This window comes from Ovis aries, chromosome 3, assembly GCF_016772045.2.
Source record: "Ovis aries strain OAR_USU_Benz2616 breed Rambouillet chromosome 3, ARS-UI_Ramb_v3.0, whole genome shotgun sequence".
Taxonomy (NCBI): Eukaryota; Metazoa; Chordata; class Mammalia; order Artiodactyla; family Bovidae; genus Ovis; species Ovis aries.
Window position 1 is genome coordinate 158,035,570 of NC_056056.1, and position 19,006 is coordinate 158,054,575.

General features: G+C 35.5%; 1 protein-coding gene across 1 annotated transcript in view; it reads left to right on the forward strand.

Moving 5' to 3' along the window:
• TAFA2 (TAFA chemokine like family member 2) overlaps positions 1 to 18,528 on the forward strand; it is a 569,177-nt gene extending 550,649 nt beyond the window's left edge. Inside the window, exon 5 of the mRNA XM_027967497.3 lies at positions 16,401 to 18,528. Coding sequence (XP_027823298.1) covers positions 16,401 to 16,412 — 12 coding nt within the window. The 3' untranslated portion in view covers positions 16,413 to 18,528. The remainder of the gene's footprint in view (positions 1 to 16,400) is intronic.
• The last annotated feature ends 478 nt before the right edge of the window (positions 18,529 to 19,006 follow it).

A 19,006-nucleotide genomic window follows, 5' to 3' on the forward strand; every position in this document is an offset into this window, starting at 1 on the left:
AGTCAGGACGACAAGTGTAAATCAGGATTATCCAAGGCAAATGAGAAAATATAGTCAGCCCAAGTATAAGCAACTTAATTTCTAATCTGAGCATTGGAGGAAAGTAAGTTTGAAGAGAAGACTTGGCTTAAACATGATTACAATGCAGAGGTACGATGCAGGTGAATACCAGGTGGATCTTAACTTGTTGGATGACTAATCAACACCAGGTGCGTCATTAAAACTTAGCCCACATAACTTGACTTTCACTTTTAGTAATGGATATTTAGTAATATGGTCAAGGCACCCTTTTCTTCTTTCCTGCCCCCAAAAGGAGATTGAAGAATTTGGCAAATTATAAGGTGGTATACCAGGAGGCACTGAAAAGTCCACAAGAAAGGGAAGAGCATCTAGTCTAGAATCCAAGGTCGAGGGGGTGGTGGGGAAGGGTGGAGAAGTGGTGGGGAAGAGCAAGAGAGATTAGTCCAGTCTGGGGAGTTACTAAAGCCTTGGAGATAACTCTCAGTGTTAGAGTACAAAAGAAGGCCAAGAAGAGAGGAAAAGGGAATCGAGAATAAGTGAAACAAAGAGCAAGTACTTGGTAGTTATCAACCCATATTTGTCAGTGATTATATCGAATCCCCCAGGCCTGAATGACCCAATTATTAATAAAAGGTAAATACAACGATTGTCAATCCGGATCAAAAAATCAAAACACAAGTGTATGGTATTTAACAGGAGTGCCTGTTATATATAGTGCCTCTGAACTATAAAAGTAAGGGAAAGCTGAACTTTTTTTAAAAAAATTAGAAAAGATACACTATGTAAAAACTAACCTAACAAAAAGTGATATAGTAATACTAGTAGTAAATAAGAATTTGTGGCAACAATTACTGTTAAGGAGGGATGTTTCCTAACAAAAGATTTAATTCCTCATGAAGAATTCACATAAGTGACTTTCTGCATACATTAGTGCTTCATGCTACTTCCCTTTTTACTAGAATTAGTAAAAATAATATTAAGTTCTCAGTATTATCAAGAAGTAGTATAAGCACTTAACACATATTAGTTCACTTAATCCTCACAAACACCTCATGAGATAGTCATGATTATTATCTTCATTTTACACATGAGGAGATTGAGAAATTAAAAGGTAGCCCAGAGGTTCAGAGCTAATAAGCAATGGAGCTGGGATGAAATGTAGGCAATCTACCCTTTAGGTTATAAGAACAAATATTTGAGTAGAAGAGCCTAAATGGACCAAATAGCTTTTGGCTCTCCCTCTAATACACATTCCAAATGAGTTTGCCATGGATGGGGTAGCACCTAAGATATTCTTTCCCCTGTACTTCGGATATTAGTTTAGCTGCTTTTCCATCTCTTTCTTTGAGAATCTTCTAAAAGCAGAGAGATGGTATTTTTTCTCATGACTGAACTCACATTTCTCTTTAACTTCAATAGCTCAAGAACAGCTGAATAGTTAGGGGGAGGGAACGTGGCTTTCAAGCTTTTCTTGTAGACATGGAAAACGAAACGCTACAGTGGAGGGATGAGTGACCTTCTTCTTTCTAGACTGGATTTCTATACTAGGAGATGTCTCAATTTAACTGCAGTAGAAGTGAATGTAAGTCATGTATGCAGGAATTCTTTGCCACCAGTCAGTGGAAAACATTTGCCAGGAAAAACTTCTATTGCTTGCCCTATGTGTGCGGATACAGTCCCTCACTACCCTCCTCCTTAAAACATTGCAAGCCTTCATTGTCTAAACAGAAAGAACAGTAGCCCTCTAAGTTATAAGAATAAATATTTGAGTAGGAAAAGAGTCCATTATGAAAAGAAGTCATTGTGGTCTCATTCACGTATGTACTTAGGCTCTCTCCAGGTCCAAGTTCCAGGAATGAGGCTTCTAGAGGGAGGAGCATACAAAGCCATGTGTGTTTCTGATAACTTCAATGTGGTTTCTTTTTGAGCCCCCAGTGGGAACAAGGATAGTATCTGCATGGCCCATTTTTATCCTAGTCACATAGGAGCAATAACACTTGTGGAATAAACAAAGAAATAGATGAATGAACAAATGAGCAAACGTCTGTGACTTCATCTACTACCACTCTGCTCGCCGCTTACTCCATTGCCTCCACCCTTCCCCTCTTACTTTTCTTGTCTCCGGACATTTGCAGATGCTGTTCCTTCTGCCTGAAATGTTCTTCCTCCAGATGTCAGCTTGATTGGCTCTCTTATCTCTGTGGGTGTTAACTGCAATTCCACATTCTCAGCAAGCCTTCCCCATCTAACTGAACTTGCATATCCCTGCCTCAGAAATCCTTCTCTTCCTCCTAACGTTCTCCTGGCATGGCCTAACATACTTTAAATTTTTACTGGCCATGTCTATCATTTGTCTGGCTCTCCAGATTGTCAGTTTCACAGGAGCAGTGGTTTTTTTTTTTTTCCCTCATACATAGGACAGTGCCTACAACTTATTATGTGCTCAGTAAATATTAGTCCAGCAAATGAATGGAAGAACCAGGTATGAAGGACCTGTTTCACTAGTTTTAAAGCCCCTCAAATAGGGATCACAGCCCCCAGAGTATCACTCACACTTAATGCTTCTTTGAGAAGTTTCACTTTTAAGTTATCTGAGCTTCAGTTTCTTCAACTATAAACTGGGGATAGTAGTAATTAGTAATAAAGACTAACAATAAATTGTAAAAGTTGAAAAATCTCGCATAATAATCATGAGGATTGCAAAAGAAAATCGATGTGCACTCAGCTGTCTACTGATGCCCATAATTATGACCTGAGGAATAAATGCAAAGGAAGGGTAATTCCAGGTTTTCCTGAGGAGCAGGATGATTCACTGTCTTTGGCATTAGAGTGTAGACCAGAAAATGCAGTCAGCTGCATTTTGCTAAGCAAAAATTAACTTGTTTGCCTTTAAAAATTCTAGTCTCTTTATTTAAAAAAATAAAGTGGTGCTTGGAAGGGTCAGGCATCTTAAATATAGAAGCTATAAATTAAATTAGTATGTCGATAGCATGTATGGTAGAGAGAGACAGAGATTGCATGTACGGTATTTTGGGAGCAAAGCACTCATCATGGTGTCTGTTTACTTTGTTATATCATAAGAAATTTGATATTTCATTTGTACCACCATACTTGATGCAAGTGAACATGTAATACCTAGATGTAGGGTAACTGTCACCACATAGTAGTTCATGAGAAAATATCCTGACAGTGTTAAGCAGAAGTATGCAAATTACTCAGGAGAGTTATTTTTTTTTAATTAGGATAATTTTTAACTGAAATATTAACTGTAATGAATATGCCAGAATGAACCTTGATGTATCTATTTGGACATTTCCCACATCCCAAGTGGTTAGTCTAAAACCAATTAAAGCACCACAGATTGCTATTATCTTCTTGCATTATTATTTTCCTGAATTAATTTCATTTTAAAAATCAGACCTTCTCCAAATGAGAATAAATTTAAATATCTGAGGTACAAATGTGAAGCTGATGTCAAGACCCATGCATATCTATAATTTCAAATTCTGAAACCACAGCATCATGGGAATAATCCTAATTTTTTTTTTAATGGAGGTACTGACCTTTTGGGTCACTAATCATTCCTCTTGCTCTTCCCAGAGAATCCAAATAGTACCTCTAGTTTCCCTTCTGAAATTACTTATCACTTTTCTCTTATATTCATACATTAATTTGTTCATTTATCCATCTACCTACCCATTCATCTTTTCATCCTTTCATTTAGTAAGTATTAGGCATCATTTATGTACCTGGAGTGAAATACAGTTTAGCACTGAGGAAACAAAATGTATGCTAATATTTTTTCAGTACATCATAGTTAAGTGAGAGAAACAAACAGGTTAATAAATAATCATAATGCAATAAGATATGTCTTATAATAGAAGTATGGAAAAAGTATGTTTTCCATCCAATATGTTGACTGGATGAATCACAAAGGCTTATGAATTATGAAGTGGTAATGTTTGTTCTGAGGTTTGAAAGGAAAATATTTTAGGCAAAGGTGAAATGTATCCAAAGATAAGGAGATAGAACAGGGCATGACAAGTCCTAGGAGGATTAACTCATTAGGTGTGACTCGAGCTGGTTCTGTGTATCTCTGAAGAGGGTGGGAAGAGGAGAGATGAAGCTGGGTGGGTTGAGGTCTTATCATAAAAAACTGTCTGTATTACCAGCAAGAATTTAGATTTCCTTCTATAATAGGACATTTTTATAGCTTTTTCTTTTCAGGATCATGATAGCAAACAGGAGGAGAAGCTCCAAGGCGCAAGACCACTCGGGGAGACAAATTACGAGGTTACTCCAGTCCCACAAACCAGAATAAAGGCTTCGATTAAGATAGTAACAATGAGACAGAGTGGGGAACTGATTAAGAAGATGACTAGGGTCTAGAAACTAATTAGAGACAAACATCTGGAGAAAATGCTGTCATTGTTGAAAATATTCAATGGGGAGAAATGAAATTAAAGAACATTCCTATAAGGCTTTCCATGTTTTTGAACAATGTGAAGAAAATGGAGGCCTGGAAACATGAATTAGTGTATTTCTCATCTGTCCCTTGCTTTTTCTAAAAAATGTGAAGGTCGTCTAAATTTTCTCCAACTTCACCCTTTGCCTTCAGTCACACATGACCATGGCAAGTCATGACATTGACCCACTTCATAACTGTATTGGCCCTGATATATCTGGATAAAGTCAAGTAAATGTGACTAGAACCCAAAATTCCGTTCTTCCTCAGACAATCATTTTTATCTCACATTTTCTGGTTAGTAGAGAGAGGCCAAGGATGGGAAAGAGGGATCTGTTCTTGTTGCGCAAAGACCCATCTTTTTGTGTTTTTTTTTTTTTCCAAAATTAGAAAACATCTTTTTATATTATGACATGATTAATCTTCTTTATGCTATTAATTTTAACTATCCAGAACTCTCAATTTATGTAGGAAATGTTTTACTTTACTTTTGATTCATTTTACCAAAGCTCTCTGTTATCTGATCCTGATTACTAGCCACTCCTTCAGGTGATTTATTATTATTCATATTATACTGTCAAATATTTAAATATTTGAAAATCAAGCAGTATATGTTTTATATTTTGGGGGTACTTTGGGAAAGAGAGATTATAGAGAAAACTTTTGAAAGTCTGTCTACAAAATGTCATAAATTACAACTGAAAAAAGTCATGAATCCCATTCAGACCATTAGTGGGGGTTACACAGTTGATGATAGGGAACAGCAAAGCTGCCTTGAGAACTGAAGGCCCGTGGATGGCCAGACACACTGGGTAAATGACATGGCCTCATTTATCACCATTAAAGTAGGTATGATTCAGGTTCATGCTTTAGCAAATTACAAATTACTGTAGATATGGATGTTCAGGCAACTTATAAATGGTTACGATTGCAAATATTAAGTCTGCAAATTCTAATTAAATATTGTTACATAATGTTGCTACAATTCTCTTACCCTTTTATGTTAAAATGGTTGTCTATTGATTTTTATATACTTTCTTCCTTGATTTTATTTTTATTTATTTATTTATTTTTTAATTTTATTTATTTTTATTTTTAAATTTTAATATCTTTAATTCTTACATGCGTTCCCAAACATGAACCCCCCTCCCACCTCCCCTCCCCATAACATCTCTCTGGGTCATCCCCATGCACCAGCCCCAAGCATGCTGCATCCTGCGTCAGACATAGACTGGCGATTCAATTCTTACATGATAGTATACATGTTAGAATGTCATTCTCCCAAATCATCCCACCTCTCCTCTCCCTCTGAGTCCAAAGGTCTGTTATACACATCTGTGTCTTGCATACAGGGTCGTCATTGCCATCTTCCTAAATTCCATATATATGTGTTAGTATACTGTATTGGTGTTTTTCTTTCTGGCTTACTTCACTCTGTATAATTGGCTCTAGTTTCATCCATCTCATCAGAACTGATTCAAATGAATTCTTTTTTATGGCTGAGTAATACTCCATTGTGTATGTGTACCACAGCTTTCTTATCCATTCATCTGCTGATGGACATCTAGGTTGTTTCCATGTCCTGGCTATTATAAACAGTGCTGCGATGAACATTGGGGTACATGTGTCTCTTTCCATTCTGGTTTCTCGGTGTATGCCCAGCAGTGGGATTGCTGGGTCATAAGGTAGTTCTATTTGCAATTTTTAAGGAATCTCCACACTGTTCTCCATAGTGGCTGTACTAGTTTGCATTCCCACCAACAGTGTAGGAGGGTTCCCTTTTCTCCACACCCTCTCCAGCATTTATTGCTTGCAGATTTTTGGATCGCAGCCATTCTGACTGGTGTGAAGTGGTACCTCATTGTGGTTTTGATTTGCATTTCTCTAATAATGAATGATGTTGAGCATCTTTTCATGTGTTTGTTAGCCATCTGTATGTCTTCTTTGGAGAAATGTCTATTTAGTTCTTTGGCCCATTTTTGATTGGGTCGTTTATTTTCCTGGAATTAAGTTGCAGAAGTTGCTTGTATATTTTTGAGATTAGTTGTTTGTCAGTTACTTCATTTGCTATTATTTTCTCCCATTTAGAAGGCTGTCTTTTCACTTTGCTTATATTTTCCTTTGTTGTGCAGAAGCTTTTAATTTTAATTAGATCCCATTTGTTTATTTTTGCTTTTATTTCCAGAATTCTGGGAGGTGGATCATAGAGGATCTTCCTTGATTTTAAATGAACTCCTTTCTTACATTTGCGCAGAATGCTTCCCAAAATAGTCACGAGAAATGCTTACTATCCTTTTATCAGTTTCTCGTAAGAGCTGTTTATTTTAGGTCCTATTTATGGGTATGTGTTTCTCTGAAATAAAAAGAATGTTCTAAGAGTTTATAATCCTCTAGGAAAGATGCAAAACTGTCCCCATTGTGGGTTTTTATGGAGGTAAAGAAAGTTATTGTCTTGCTGTCCCTTTATGATTGTTGAAATACTCCCCTTTGCCCAGGTTTGTTTCCTGTAATAATGTTTTTAACAGTGGAGTACCTGACATGTGTTTGTTCCTTAGGCAAACGTGTAAAACTTTTCAAATTTGAACAGAGAAGTAGAAAGAGAAGGTTTCTGTTGTGTTTGATGACAATTTTTTTATTTTTCCACACCCCAAAAATGTTCTGGCTCCATGCTGGAGCATTAGTGTGGCAAATCCTAGTGTTGGTGACATTCTAAGGAAGGGGCAGAAGTTTCATTAAGGAGTAAAGATTCAAAATGACTCTAAAACTGCCTCAGTGGTCAGTAAATAAGGCTCTGAACTATTCTTCATAAAAAGGGAAGAAGGGGAGGCATCATTTTTTTAAAGGAGGCCCTCAAACTGGCCACAAATAGCCAATGTCATTGTTGGTCAACCGAATGTTGTCACCTACAAAGACCCTGTAGCTAATATATTGTTCTCTTAAGAACAGAAACAAAACCCTGAGTGTATAAGTGGACCTCTGTCAGTGTTCAACCTGCCTATTAGTCTGTGAATTAGCATGAAAAGCACAGAACCATCAAATTTTTACCTAATCTCCATAAGCCAAATGAAGATTTTATTCTTACCTAATCATTAATTCTTTGTATGTTTAAATTGCCTCTTAATTGAATAAGTTATGTCATACCAGCATCTAGGTAATTAGAACTGGTTAGATTTAAAGATTCATATTTTAATCAACTTTGGGAATTTGAGACTACTGGATTAAGACTATTTTTTGAAAAGTGAGAAATATATCTGGGAAATAGAAAAAAGCAGAAACTTCTGACATATTAAACATCATTGCCTATGCTGCCCTTACCTTCAGAAAATGAATTATAGCTTTTTTAACTTAGAGAATGATTTTTTCCCAAAGATATACCACATGTGGAGTGGTCATCTCTAAACTTAATTTTACGGCAGAATATAGGGATGAAAAAGAGTATATGCTGCTTCAGGCATGGTACTAGCCTCATACTTCCACAAATTTCACCAAGTTCTTTTCAAAATGACAGAGGCATATTCTTTATGCAGACAAGTATCCCAAGGAAAAGTTGTTACCTACAGCCACTTATATTTATAACTCAACCAACCAGAAGCTAAGAGAAAATGTTGCCCTTAGTAATTCCTACACCAGTAACTCAGATTTCTCCAAAGTTTCAATCCTTCTTCCAAAAGTCCACTTATCTTAAAATCACCTTTTAAGCATAATTTTTTAGTGCTTACTTCTGTTAGCCCTTATATGCTGTGAGGCTGAAATACTTGACTGTGATGCTTGAGCAGATATACATTTTTAAAGTAAGTGTTTATGACAGAAATTGGATGAAAACTATCCATTCAAGTAACTCCTTTATAAATGAGAAGTGAGTCTTAAAAAATGAACCAATCAAACTCAGCAGGTAAAGTGCCTTTCCAATTGCATTCAAAGTCTCAACTGTCTCTGAAAATAGGTAAACTTTGCTATTAATAGTATATAGAAAAATATTATTAAAAATCTATCAGCTTTCCTCAAAGCATCCAAAATAACTGTGTTCCCATTTTAAGGACTTTCTGATGTTTCCTTAAAGTTTGAACAGTGTAATCCCATTATACTATTGTCTTTCAAAAGTATCTATTTTTCGTCATTTTCCACTTGGAGTAAATGGAAGAATGTGTATGGTGCAGGACCAGGAGAAGAAGAAAATTTTAAAATTTTCTTAATGTCCCAAAGGAAATTATTAAATACCCAAGGAGAAACCAGGGAATGTTTTGTTTGGCTAACAGTTAATGTTAGCTGATCTGCCTCTGAGTGGATGAATGTGCATAAATGGCAATGGAAACAGTCATCTGCTTTCCTGATTCACATAGAAGAAAGAGTTCATGGCAGGCACACTGCGCAGCTTTCAAACTTCCAAGAAATGGTGCAAGTCCATCTGTTCCCGAAGATTCATTTCTAGTAGAGATCTTCACTGGCACAGCACAGGAAGCTGAAAGCCACTGACAGATGTTGTATTTGCGGTAAAAAGCTCACTAGTTCTGCATTCTAATATAGGCTTTTCAGAAAAATGAAGTCTACATGGTGGCTATACCACCCATGAATTTAAATAATCAGGATAAAGTTTTATCCTCTTTTGAATTAGTCCTTAAGAAAAGTCATGAGTTGGGAGACAGAAGGGAATCAGAAACTCACTGAGTCCAGCCAACTTGTTTGGCACGTGTGAATGAACCCTAGAGATTCAGAGGTTTTTTTAAGTGACTTGTTCAGAGTTCTAAAAACCAGACGGTAGTATCAATATCACTGTTATAAACTCTTATCAGTACAAGGCCACCTCTTCTCAGTCAATCTGGGGCTCTTCTTTCTTTCTTTTTTCTTTTCAGAAGTCTAGGAAGACTATGCCATTTTCTGCTTCCACACTGGGACCCACACTGTGGTACACCTACATAGAATCAATTAACTACAGCTCTATTGTTTGAAATGATTGTATTTCTAATTGCCCAAGGCTGTTAAATTTTTTGAGAATTCCTAGAACAGATAACAAGGTCAGTTCACAGTAATGTTGACCCTAGCTGAAGTGCTAAGTAGATTGGTTTTTGTGCCCCAAACGTGGAGGCCAATCCACAGCACCAGCCATTATTGGGAAGGAAAATTAAACTATGATATGAAAATGCAGTGGGCTTCAGGGCTTATCGGAATCACCTCCAACACCATGAAAGCAAAACAGAGGCTTACTTTTTTATGTGGATGTACATGTTTATGACAGTAATTCATGTAAGTCATTGCCTCATACCACATCATCCATACTAAAGAGCTGTCTGGTCAGCTTGCTCTTAAATGATTACTTCAGACCAATAGGAATCTTTCATTTCATAATACCTCATTGCATAAGGTGCTTTAAGAAAGCACAAGTGCATTTTCATGTACTGTTACAACCAACTGAATGGCAGCTTTTCTCCTGCTTAAATGAGAAAGCCTGCTACTGCAGAGTAATGATGTTTTAATTGCACATTTAGTATACAAAGAGTGAAGCAAGAATTTAATTCATGTACTTGTAACAGCTACATTAAAAAAATACATTTGCAGTGAAGCAGCAATTATATTCCAAGCAAGAAAAGTTCATTCAAATCAGCATTTAGTGATTTAAAAAAATGGGATTGCTTTAAGAATCCAGTTACTGATTCAGAAAGATTTTAAATGGTAGATTACCTTATGTTATACACATGAAACTAACATAATGTATGTCAATTATATTTCAATAAAGAAATTAATTTAAAAAGTCAGCATTTAGAATTGTGAGGGTATTCGAGTCTTCCTTTTCACCTGTATCGAATAAGCTAAATTTATTTATTAAAACATTCATTTGAAATGGTGCCTATCTATGATGCTATTAAGCAGTTGTATTGCAAAAATTGGGCTTGTACTGTATTTCAACCTACTGCCTCCCTTCAGAAATACAGCTACATAGTCCTTGCCTTCCAGTTGTTTAAAGAATATCCATCAGTCTAAAGACAAGTGTTTCTCTTATTACACAGATATTTTAGCGAAAATTTAACTTTTTAAAAAATGAAATTGACTTCTAATCTTCATAAGGCATTGTCTTTAATATTTTGTATATGTGACTTATTTTACATGCAAAGGAATATAGTTCCTCATAACAAGATTTTCGTGACCACCCAGGAAAAAATAAGAATATTTTGTAAATTAAGCTAATATGATAAGATTCACGTGTATATTATGGAGTTTTGGCATTGATTTCACAAACTTATATAGGTGGGTAAAGTGAATATCTAAAATTAAAAAAATAAATATCTGATATGTGGGATAGAACTCAAATGTATCAGAAGAACCATAATGAATAAGGAAATTTACAAATCTGCATTTTGTTTGGCATAATTATACCACGTTTATTTTTAAGCCTAGATGGTTAAAATACAGTACTAATTTCCTGAATATTTTTCCTGCATTCAGAGTCTGATGGCAGCTGATTCATCAGTAAGACCAATAATGGAATTGCCTATAAAGACTAGTAACGTATGCACAGAAAGAATTGAGAGCAAAACTAGGAATTCAGTGCATTCAGCTGCCTAGAAATGTATCCATATCTGAATAATAATAGTTACCACTTACATAGTGCTCATTATGTACCTTGGAATATAATTCTCAGTGTTAGTCGCTCAGTCATATCTTACTCTTTGGGACCCCATAGACTGTAACCTGACAGGCTCCTCCGTCTATGGGATTTCCCAGGCAGGAATACTGGAGTGGGCTGCCATTTCCTTCTCCAGGAGATCTTCCCAGTCCAGGGATTGAACCTGGGTCTCCCGCATTGTAGGCACACTCTTTACCATCTGAGGCACCAGGGAAGTCTTATAATGTAAGCACTTGACTAATTAACTTATTTTTGCTCAGCTCTTACAATCCTATGATGTAGGTACTAATATTATAGCTGTCTTATTTGAGGTCACATGCTGAGTTATCAACAGAAGGAAACACTGAACCTACACAACCTGACTTCAAAGTATATTCTTTTTGACCATTAAATACCCTCTCACCTTGTCTGAAAAGACAGTCTCTCCCAAAGCCAACCAAAACAATAGTGCTTTCTTCTTGAAATATCAGTTTCAGTTCAGTTCAGTCGCTCAGTCGTGTCCGACTCTTTGCAACCCCATGAATCGCAGCACGCCAGGCCTGCCTGTCCATCACCATCTCCTGGAGTTCACTTAGACTCACATCCATCGAGTCCGTGATGCCATCCAGCCATCTCATCCTCGGTCGTCCCCTTCACCTCCTGCCCCCAATCCCTCCCAGCATCAGAGTCTTTTCCAATGAGTCAGATCTTCGCATGAGGTGGCCAAAGTACTGGAGTATAACTACCATCCTATGACTTTGATTAACAGCGTATGAAATGAATGATTGCAAATTCAGTTACTATAAGTCAGAAAATTAACTAGTTAAATCTAGTTAAATTTGTAGAGAAACAAGATGTAATGTCCTCTGCCATAGATATCCTATGTATCACCTTTTGAATCTTAGTTGGGAATTACTACTGTTACCACCTGTTAATATTTGAAAAGCATTTGCCTGGACTGATGCTTTGCAGGGATTATCTGATTTAATCACAATAGCAAACTTATGAGGGCTGATAATACCATTTTTGTATTTCACATGGGGAGACTAGGCTCAGGGAGCTTAAATAATTTATTTCAACCCCACAGTGTGAGAAAGTGATAAGGCCAAGGTCTGAACTCAGGCAGTCTGTGTGCAGAGCTCCCACTACTTGTCACTGTGTCTCTCCCCATAGTGTACTGTCTCCCAATGGTAACCTAATCAGCACGACTTAAACAGGGTAAAAAGAATTGTAGACTCCATACATATAACAACTTTAGGAACTGTATAGAAGCATCAAAGCATCTTTTACATTTGGGGACAGAATAGATTCTTGAATATTTTTCCTTTTTGCCTTTTAAATTTATTTTACCTTGAAGATAGGCAGAGGATATAACACAATGGTCCAAATACAAAATGAATACAGTATGGAGTAGGAAATGGCAACTGGCTCCAGTACCATTGCCTGGAAAAATCTGTGGATACAGGATCCTCACAGGCTACAGGGGAAGAGTCGGACATGACTCAGCAACTGAGCACACACAATTTTAAAATAGTTGACTTCACTTAATCTCAAATATGCCATTTACCTGGTTTTGTTTTCTCAATTTAAATTGGTGAGCAGATTTAAAATACATGATTTTAGCATAAATTATTGAGAAATCTGAAAGCCCTATAATAGATTTGTTCGACTGGAAGAAATAAATGGATGCTTATATCTAAAAAAAAAAAAAAAAAAATGGTGCTTCTTATTGAATGTTATCAGATTAGCTTCTTCATCCTGGTGGCTCATTACCAAGGTAGCTTTGTGTTTGTAACTAGAAATAATAATACTAATGGTTATTATTATTGGATGTGTACAGCAGCCCAACAGTTTCACTTACTGAATTGGCTGGTGTGCAGCACACACAAATAAAAGTTGCATGAAAAAGAACAGCTGTGTAGAATACTGCCTTTGGAAAGGCAAATTTACTGAGACTAGTGATTATAGTGTATGAAGCTCAAGGCATATCCGTAATGATCATAGGAACATTTCTCTCTCTCTCACGCAGTATTTTATATCTATTGCCCTCAGAATGAGAAAACAGTGAATTCATGATAGTAAATGCTATTTCCTATCCTGTAAAAGTGGTTTTATTGCAACCTCCTGCTTTTAGTCACTGAAAACTTAAGGTAAAACTTTTGCTAGTTGGCCTCTTCCAAAAGATAGGGCTTGAGTGAAAAGAGAATAATATTTAAGTTCTAAAAAAAAAAAAAAGGCAGTGTTTCATTTGGTATACTAAAAACTTACTTGTAAGTGGAAGAAATTTTTTTAAATGTTGGATTGTATAAGTATTGCCTGAGATCTTTCATATCAAGAAATTTCAGTTAAAAAAAATGATGTTTCAGTTTATCATCTATAAAGGGTGAAATGGGAATCATTTCTCCCCCATTAGCATGTCAGAATTTAACTATGAGTCACTTGAACTTAATGAGCATAAAAACCATAAATGCAGTTTTTTGTATTAAATTTTAGACAATTATTTTAAAATGTTATTTGGATCTTGCATATTAGATGATGAAAATTGGTGATAATGTACCTGTATTCAGAATCATCTGCCTGTTTTAAAATCTTTGGCTTTGCCATTTTGTTTGGTACAAATCTGGAGGTTATCAGGGAGGGTGATGATATATGTTCATATTTATATTTCATTGTAAAGGGCAAATTATGACAGCCTTTGTTTGAATTCCTTAATCCTCTAACTTGTCTGTTAGTAGGATTCTCTCATTCTACTTTTAGTGGTTCTCTTGTTAAAGATTTAAGTATTGAAAGAAAAAAAAAAAACTGATCCCAACTCTAAAACTTTTATTTTTAATGGTACTTCATAGTTGAGAAAGCTAGGTTTTCATAAATATACTTGATCCTCACAGGAACACTGTGAGGCTAACAAGATTATTCCCGTTCTGCACATGGGAAACTGTGGGGCCCAGATATTGCATGACACGGCCAGTATCATTATTGCCACACTGACCTAAATCCAGCAACTATATGCCCAACTACAGTGGGCCTCTGATCAAAATCAAATAATTCACAAAAATCATACCTAAAATAAATTGTCTGTTACTCTTCATCTCATAAAATGTAGGGGTTTTTAGGATTAAAAAACTAGGAAACCAGGAAACATTGTACAAGATTAGAGAATAAGGAAAAGCTTTCATCGTTTCAATCCATGCTTATCCACAATTACTTCTTTGAGTTAAGCTTAGTTTTCTAGCAATTATTTTAGCTGATAGAAATGTAAATGTACATATGTATAATTCACAGCATAGCATAAATGTACATTTATGAGGATCTGGATTGTATAGTTGTGTTTGTATATACTTATGTTTCCTCTACTGAGATGGAGGAAAATCATATTTCAGATATATAAGTCCTTGGTTTTATACTGTCAATTTGACATCTGTTTAAAAAATTATTTGAAATTAAAATTATGTGAAAATAAAGCTTTAAATACATAAATAGTTAGAGACTCACTCCTCAGCTTTATATAAACCAGCAGAACAAAATGCTTACCTTGGAATGAAGATGTAAGAATGTGTCCTCCATACCCACCAATAGATTACTCAGAATCTGGGCTTGTAGTAGTTTGAGTGGACGTGTTACTCGCTTTCCTGGAGCTGTTGCAGCGTGCCTCTTATGTGGTCAGTGCTGAACCTCTCCTGAGGCTAAATCAGTTGTTCTCTTCCTTATTCCTGTCATTTCAAACACTGGTGCCCATATTACATTTCACAGTGATTTCTTCCTGCAACCAAGAGGAGAACTCTCAGAAAAGGCAGGTGAATTTTCTCAGCCCCTGGAAATCAAAAACTGTTAAATCAATGTTTGTCAAAAAAGTGTATCATAAAAATAAAATTTCTGTATTTTCCACAGTGATGAGCTATCTTCATTAGCAACCTATGACACATAGAAATATATGTCTTCCCCATATTCTTCTTACACTGACTCCCAGACTGGGAGCCCTTCACAGAACTTGTGTAAAATAACCACTGAATGGCAGACAAATTGATAATAAAATCGCTGTCCTGTCTAAGACACCCCTGCTCCCAGAATCTCTAGAGGCCAGCAGGCCCATTATGTTTATATCCCCTCATCATCAGTTCAGTCCTTGTCTGTGCATAGGAATAAGAAGCTACAGACCTTTGGGAATGAAACTGACCAAAGAGACACAAACATGGTTGCTGCCTCCATGCAGAATATATATGTTTGAATTTTACACCTTTCTTTCACACTGTGATTTGAAATCAGCCATGGCAGAGCAACATCTTGTTACTTTATTTTTCTATTTTTCATAGTTGATCAAACTACAGACAAAACAAAAACTTGTCTTTTGGCAAATGTTTTGAGAAAAGATAAGTAACTATGTTACTTAATGAAATAAAATATCCACAATAAGTTTTAAAAATTCACTTTTTGTTGTAAGCATCACTGGAAAAGAACTGTTGGGCAATCCTAAGTACCACGGTATTAAGAGCGTAACTAGAAATTCATTGACACAGCAGAAATCTTTGTCTCTCTTTGTTTCATATTTCCTCTGCATACATATAATGATGTCTCTGTACATATTAGATATTCTAGCTATTATTCTTTTTTTCCTGTAAATAAACATTCTTTTGACTTGAGTACCTGTGAAATTCCACATGATTCTGCCTCAATAATATGTACAGTAGCATTAATAATACTGCTCTAATCAATTTCATGAGAAATTTTTGGGACTTTTAAAATTTGGTAAAGGATTATACTATAATTGTTTTTCTCCCCAATTTTTTTTTTTTTTTTTGCATTATGAATAGTGGATTTTCTGAAATGCAGTTGAGTCAAATAAGCATTCAACTTGTCAACTATTTCAAGAATGGGTTTTATGGAACCAAATCCCAAGGGCTTTCTTGAAGATGTGGTCTGATAGGATTCCTAAGAACAAAAGTCTTTCCTTCACTGACACCTGGCATGAAGTGTATGATCTCTGGGTTATGTTCACAGAGTCTATGCAAAGAACAGGGATTCCAGAATCAATCTTTGGGTCCAAAAGGGGTAACTTTTCCAGTTGAGATCTTCCTGGTCACTGTTGGAGTCACTTAGATAACTGCAAATGGCTCTCAAAAATATTATGAAATAATAGAGAAAATAATTTTAATAAGCTATAAATACCTAAATATGGTAGTCCTTTAAAATTCAGTAATTTATTTAATATAGCAAATACCAGCACTTTGAGTTTTTACTTATTCATTTCTAATACTTAATTGTGTAGAGTTTTAAGATGATAGCTGTTATGAAATGATTCTACTTTCTTTTTCTTTGTAGGTAACCCATTAACCAAGGTGAAATCAAGTGATCCTCAAGGCTGATTACGCTGAACATATGCATAACAAACATAATTCATAGGTGATCTTGAAGAAAAAATTTTATACAGCTCCGAAGTGGCACTCTGGAGTCTATTACTTCTGGGGGATTTCATGGCTCATAATCAGCCTCTTGGAATCAAGACTCTTTAGAAGTCCTACATGAACTTCAATATCATGAAGATTTCATCAGATCTGAACTGAGTTCAACTTGTATAATTGTACTTAAAAAAAGAAGTTGCTATCTGAAGAGTTGGCATTTCTGGATGGTATCAGAGACACCTACACTTTGGGCTCGTGGCCCCAAATGTGACTGCCTTTCTGGTTTCTGAAAGTCTCTCAAGGGCACTGGCCTTCTGTCATGGACCTGTTCCTGGGTCCCATGTTCACTGGCTAGGATTGTACATGGCTTCAGTGACATTTCCTTTTGCAAACTTCTCCTTTGGCATGGTGAAGACTGGGACAATTTAGTTTGTATCCTAACCTTGGAGCTCTGAAAGCCTACATGTTTTAACATCTTAAAGTTGCTTTTGTTAAAGGAATGGAAATATATATCCATTGATAATAATTATTGTTGGCAAGTTATAGTTATCTGAAAACATCAATCATATAAGAATGTATAGACAAGCTGACATGTTTCCCCAAGGCTAACACACTACTGCAGCTCTCTGTCAGTTAAATAGGTAGTAGTTAGAACTGAATTACCATTTTCATTATATATTCCTATTTGGTACCTCTAGAGTACATTCCCTTTCAGAGTTGTTTTTTTTTTTTAAGTGAACTTTTTCTTTTATGTTTATCCTTACTTTTTCCCTTCACAGAAATCAGCAGTGAGCAGTCAAGTATTTAGGTAACCTTCAGTTTCAAAAAATTGCCGGGGATGCATGTGGGTTTTGATTTCTTAGCTTGAAAGTTATTTGCTTAGATTTCTTCTAATATTTTTTTAAACTGTCCTTTCTATCTCATTTTTAAAAGACTGTCTCTTGCTTGATTCCAAGGACTGTTTGAATGCCTATTTGTTTATGCAAGTTGTTGGTAGAATAAACTGTTCATTTCCTTGGCTTCAAATTTATAAATATTTGTTTATAGTTTTCCCATTCAAACAATTTCTTAGGTCAGTTTTTGTCCATGTTTTTGTAGTCTTTTTAACATCTGTGGTTTTCAGTTCTAAAGGAAAATCTTACAAATATTTCAAGGCCTTAAACACGTATGTACTTTTTTTTTCTAAGTTATTCACAGAATGTATAATTTTATACTACTTTTATTTTGCTTCATTTGTTATGTGGAGGGAAAGAAGAATGGACATTGCATAGCCATTCTGTAATAATATTGTGTAAATCTATACTTTGAAGGATTGTAAAAGGAGAGGCTTCTGTATTTTACTCATCTTAGATTAATAAGAAGATACTTCAGAAATTGTCCTGTTAGGCATTCTATTATGTTAGAGAGAGTGTGGGTATCTTCTGTGATTTTAAAACTCACTCACATGGCCAATTATGTATATGTTGATTTCCATGATGGAGGCTGACATATAGACCAAAGCTCTCCAGGGTAAATTGGTAACAATCTTCAAAGACCAATATATTACCCAGAATCTTTTCTCAGCAGAATGACTGACACTGTAAAATTTGTTAAATATGAAATTTGTAAAGTATACTTTTGATATTGAACCAAAGTATACTGACCCATAAATCCATGGAATGACTTTCTTCTTCCATTTTCATTATGCATACAATTTGATGGCTCTGAGTGAATTTTGCAATGGTTCAAGACTGTCTGAATTTGTAAAGAAAGGAGTAATAGTTGTGCTGGAGTTTCTGCATCAGTGATAATATTAATTTCTTTGGAACAAAGTGGAAAATTATATTATTTTAGAAATTATGAATTTGTCCTAGCTTTGAAATTATAGATTATGCCTCTCTTTTTTAAACTATGTCCTTTAAAACAACACTGGAAATACTGTATTATATTCAAGTGTAATACATGCATATCAATAGAAAAAATAAATGGAATTTCAAATATACTAAATAGATTATCCCCAGTAATGTTGTGACTCTTCAGAAAAGGTGAATAAAATTGGAATACAAAAATGGACTCTCTTTCCTGAGTTATTTTCAGGGAATCTGTTTTTCAGTGTTTTATTTTAAAAACGCTTCAGTTACTATCCAGGAAAACCTCTGATTTTATGGGAAAGCTGACATATATTCTTTAATCGTTTTATAAAAATCCATGGCAAATCTTGCCGTTTACACAAGGTTCCAATATTTGGGTTGCTTCTTTGCTAAGAAACAATTGAAATAGATATATTTATACTTGTGCCATTTGCTCACATCTTGACTATGGGCACAACTGGCAAATTTTTGCTAGCAATATGCAAAACATTTTATTTGAAAAACTGTGTCAAAGAATATACTGCTTATCCTTTGAAATTCATTATACAGTTGACCCTTGAAAACACAGGTTTTAACTGCCTATGTCCACCTATACATGGATTTTTTTCTATAGTAAATACTTCAGCACTGTACAATCTGAGGTTAATTCCAGGGAGGTGAAATCATGGATATGGAG